At 38.0% G+C, this 4,965-nt stretch overlaps 1 protein-coding gene across 1 annotated transcript; it reads left to right on the top strand.

The window, feature by feature from the left end:
- LOC110065718 (ciliary microtubule inner protein 5-like) lies at positions 1 to 4,083 on the top strand. The gene is made up of 3 exons (XM_020772877.2): positions 1 to 395; positions 2,087 to 2,126; positions 2,643 to 4,083. The coding sequence occupies exons 1-3, from the start codon at positions 172 to 174 to the stop codon at positions 2,826 to 2,828; spliced, it is 450 nt and encodes a 149-aa protein (XP_020628536.1). The 5' UTR covers positions 1 to 171; the 3' UTR covers positions 2,829 to 4,083.
- Positions 4,084 to 4,965: the final 882 nt, after the last annotated feature.

The raw sequence follows: 4,965 nt of genomic DNA, 5'->3' as shown, positions 1-4,965 counted from the left end.
ACTTCGTCACATGACTTCTAAACTTTCTTTAGCTCCAGTTGTGTGAGTCATTCTAGAACAAAACATCTCTGTGGTTCTTTTCGTGGCTGGGGGTGAATTATCAGTTGAAAAGAGCAACTACTACTGTTAGCACTGCAATTTTACGACAGAGAACGCAAACACTGAAAGTTCATGGCGGGAAGTCGAGCTGCTTCGGCCGGCAGATTTCCCGATTCGACATGGCGGCCAGGAACTCCGAGCCTTTATCACGACAAATGTGCTCCTCAGAAAGAAAGAGTCAAATCTGCTCCTCCACGAACTTACTCTCAACGAGAATACGCTAAGTGTGATGTTGTTCGAAATGACGAGATCTGGAAAAATCGATGCAAGAATGAAGGCAAAATGACGAGAAAATGGTAAGAGCAAACATATCATTCATCAAACGTTCTCTCTTGTTTTGAAACAGTTTCCGGGTTGAATCGAAGCTAATATGCTGGCCTCGTTGTTGAAATTCACGTGGAATCTTTTGGTTTTTTGGAATGTGGTGATTTGTACTTGATCTACGGTTCACGAGGCTCGTGTTAAGATCATATATGTTCATTTTTTATTTTTTATTTTTTATTTAATTTTTTTTTTTTTAATTTTTTTTTCGATCAGTATCGTTGAACTGATATGATATAAGCTGAGTCATGACATTAACACTCGTTGATATTGGTTGTTAGTGATCACAAGTATATTAGGGTTTTGTGACCGCAGCACTCCGTATTCAATTTGGACCTAGTGTTTGGCAAACGAATGCGTCCTACGTTGCTTACACTCTATTAAATCAGTTAGGTCATTTAATTTTACAGTAACCCTTTTATGCTTTACATTCCACTAGGAAAAACAAAATATGCATTTTTAGAAAATATTCTTAAGCAACTCAAGTAAGGTCACAGAAATGCTTACGTGATGGGGGCCTGAGGGGGATATAGAGGGGGGAATATAGGGGGGATATGTAAAGGTTATAAGGAGATAGGGATAGAAAGTCAAGTCTCATTAATAGGAGGGGAGGGATGATTTTATGCTTCTAGAGTGAAGTTCTCTCCAGAGCTTTCTGCAGTACTGGAAAGAGCAGAAATTATTGTCATACCAAATTTGAACATTTCAAGTAATTTTACAAATGTGATTGTTCATAATGTCTGAAGAGCAAAATGACAAAGCTTGTCTACACAGACCATGTTTACTTTGAAACAAGTTGAAAATCCTATATCAAACTGATCTTTATTTTGTTCCATTTAATTTGACCCTGCCTCCAGACCCTCTTATAACTGTGATGATTCACCTTATGATTGAGCGCCCCCATTCAAATGTGTTTTTATTAATAAGCGCCTCTATTCCAATAAATGCCCCCATTCCAATAAGCACCTCCATTTTAATAAGCCCCCCTGTTCTAATAGAATATTACGGTGCTGTCAGAATACGTGTCAATGGAGGTTCATCTTCCTCAATTGCTCACATATAAGTAATGTCGCATCAGAAAGCAGAGGTCTTTGTCGGAGTTTCTCAACTACTATGTCCATACGAGTGCATAATTCCTTCAAACAATAACTGTACATTTACCGTATATTTGTTACAGATTCTGTTAATGTTCCTTATTTTAATAAATACTGTATTAAAGTTCTATTTTGAACACTTGGTTGGTTCTCAAAAAAGAAACTGTCCTGAATATAAATGCCCTGTTGAGTGAATAAGCACCCTCCCTCAAGGTACCAAAAAAATAAGCACCCTGAGTGCCAAATCGAATCATTAAATGTGAAACAAACATGATCAGAAGCATTAGGTCATCAGTTTATTTGTGTGTGCAAATTTCATAAAAATGTTTAGTAATGTCTGACCCAATTTGTAATAAGTTCAGTCAAAATAGAGACTTGAAGTGACACATGTACATGTCATGTGTTGAGCCAGAAAAATTATGTCCTTAGTGCTGTTTCTGGTATCTAAATGTATTTCACCCAATTTGACCAGGTGATGAATATTTAATGCCCTAAATGTAGTATCATAAAGTTCTATTGGGTGTAGCCTGATAATATTTTTTTGGATAATACATTTTGTTATTATTTTTTAGGGAAGAAAACTGGGGTTTTCTCAAAGACTATGACCCAAAGGTAAGAAAATATTAAAAGTCATATTCCTTAAGAGCAATGGCCTTCATTTTCTTGACAAATTTAAAATTGATGAATACTTTATTATTAATGAGTTTGAGGATATTTTTTTAATTTTACCCACCTGCCTCCTGAAGGCTTTCCCAAGCCAATCTGCCATTGTTCACTTTGACAAGTTCAAAACGTTGCATTTGTGTGTTGCGATTGGTAGATTTTGATCCATTCTGTTTCCTTTTTTTCATGATTATTTTGAATAAATATCATAAATGATTGACAGTGCTCAGCAAAAAATGCTATCGTTAGTTGAAAAGTGGCTGTCCAAAATGTGCAGTATATGGCCTGCTGAAATAAACAATTTATAAGGCAACATATGAAAAATAAAACCATTTTCTTTTTAAATAAGTGGCCGTCTTTAGGATGCCTGGATGACCATCAGGCTAACAGCCTGATGAGATGAGTACAATCTCCTAGAATTAAGTGAGTTACTGATACCAGAGTGTTAACTTCTCAATATTGTAGGGGAGACTCAAACCAAAGCAAGAACTTCCCGAAAAAGTGAGTGTCTACTCAGACAAGGTGCCAAACACAACAAGTCGACAATTTGGACACAGAGCAAAGAGTGCGCCAGCAAGGACAATGCAAAAATTTGAACGGCTTATGAACTACAGAGTAAAGTCGAACAAGGAGTTGATGTGCTATGACTAATGCTTTACATGTAAAGAGTTCACAGACAAGCCCAGCTGGTTGCCCAAAGGATAGATGATGCTATGGACTAGATAAATCACTACCCACCAACAAGACCAAAAACACCCTGGGGTACTCCCATATGAAAAGCACAGGGCGATTGTCATACTGTTCACAGGTTAAAAAAGCAGGTTTGGTCCCTCTTGGGGCGTTCAGCTTCAAAGACTCCACAGCGGAAGCTTTTGCGGTACCTTTTAGGGTATTGAGCCAAAAAAATATGACAATGAGATAATGTGTTGTTGTAGAAGTGGTACGTCTTCAAGGGTGGAAACAATTTCCTCACACACCCACGAAGCAGGATCTTGATACCTCTTAGAGGTACGTTTCAAAATTTCTGATGAACACCCCCATCCTTTTGATAAAGGAGTCTCCCCCCCCCCCCCCCTCCCTACCCTGAGGTGTCATCCACTCTTTGAACAACCAGTGTTATGAACTAAATAAATGTTGGGTACTGCATATGTGCAGATTAGTATAGAGTGTAAATAAGTAAGCCTAAAATGAATTTTTGCCCTAACAATAACTATATGTTGTTTGCGATATATTCATCAATTAAAAAAATGTGAAGTATTTGCTTCAAATAGGTGTAGAAATAAATATTCGAGCTATGTGTACTAAAGTATACTTATAAGTTTATGTACATGCAAAGGTACTTGTAATATGCATTAGTCATTCTAACATAAAAAAGTTTTTGAGTGGAAAACTTTAATAAGGAATTGAATAGTAGATATATGTGGAGTGGAACAGAAAGAGGATTACAACGTGATTGATTTGAAAGACTGCAAAGAGTCTCTAGGTATGTAGATTGTTGTAGTAATCATTCCAGTGAGTGACTGTGAGACGATCAAGTACTGCAGCACTCCCTGTCATATAGTTGCCATAAAATATTGAGAATTAGACCAGAATATTCAGTCGTAAGTCATTTCACGCCGACATGCAACACTTATTGCACAGAGCCATGTAACTGTATAACATCACATGACTTTTTTCTCATCTTGACATCTCATGTACTCTTTTTCTTATTCATAACTGAATAGTTAGACAGTCCCTGTTGACCATTCGTGTAAGTCTGTCTAAGCACAACATGTCTAAAATTATGCAGAAGTAGAAGTTTATAAGTTGTAGACAATACTGCTATGACAAGCTGACTGATACAGTTAGTCTTGTCATAACTGTTGAACAATGCTTTAGGTGTAAATAAAACGATAGTTCCCTTTCAGTGGTTGTACTTTACAGTAACTTTGTGTAAACGTTTTACGGCATTAAGTAGAAAAAACATGATAGGAATAATTTGTTGGAGAGAATTGGTACAATGAACCTGGTTGCCAAGGGTGGAAAAGTAACTTTAGCAGCAGCCACAAAACTCGTGATCAAACAAAACACGAAATTAAACAACTCGGACTTAAGCGTCCTTCCCGGGGGCAACGTCATCTATATGTCTGTCCTCCAATAAACCCTATTCACAAATGGCTGCCAGGTTAGTTGACAGACGTTCCAACTCTCACAGCTCTCACGATTTGGTCGTGAGACTCACGATTTCAGGACTTAACTCACGGTCTCACGACTAAACCTCGAAATCTCACGGTTTACCACGATGAATTAAAACCTCAGTCAGATCCGGCTTAAAATCAACTCGATTTTAAGAAGGGTTGAATATTGTAATATTTGCGTTTCTTCTCACTGGGGAGTCTGGACCGAGCTATTTTCAAACCCCATTCGTAGACGGTCTAGTAGGTTGATTTAGCAACAGGACGGGAACGTCAGACGACGACTGCAGGGCGCGCGGAATAACCTGGATTCTGTTCTAATTTGACCATATTTGGGTATTTGTACTGCGCGCGCCGTCGTCAAGTGACGTTCCCGTTCTCTTGCTAAATCAGCCTAGTGTTCAATCCACAGCGCGAAGTCCTCTGGGAAAGACTGTTTCATGTGTTCAAGATGGCGGAACGAGACGTCCAAGATTCTCCTATCAAGGCCTAAGGTGTTAATTAATACTAAAAAGACACTAATATTATTGCAGTTTGAACACTGCTAGGTATTGTTAGCGTTGAGCTTCCTTTGTTTTAAAGCATTTTTGTAAATCTCACTACTTGGGACCCAA

This window comes from Orbicella faveolata, unplaced genomic scaffold, assembly GCF_042242905.1.
Source record: "Orbicella faveolata isolate gen_17 unplaced genomic scaffold, um_ofav_v1 contig_34, whole genome shotgun sequence".
NCBI classification, from domain to species: domain Eukaryota; kingdom Metazoa; phylum Cnidaria; class Anthozoa; order Scleractinia; family Merulinidae; genus Orbicella; species Orbicella faveolata.
This window is presented reverse-complemented; position numbering and strand designations above follow the sequence as displayed.

Excerpts from the sequence above, each read along its gene's own strand:
- LOC110065718 (XM_020772877.2), top strand. The coding sequence starts at position 172 with ATGGCGGGAAGTCGAGCTGCTTCGGCCGGCAGATTTCCCGATTCGACA. Across the intron at positions 396-2,086 it reads GGCAAAATGACGAGAAAATG|GGAAGAAAACTGGGGTTTTC; the intron begins GTAAGAGCAAAC and ends ATTATTTTTTAG. Across the intron at positions 2,127-2,642 it reads TCAAAGACTATGACCCAAAG|GGGAGACTCAAACCAAAGCA; the intron begins GTAAGAAAATAT and ends TCAATATTGTAG.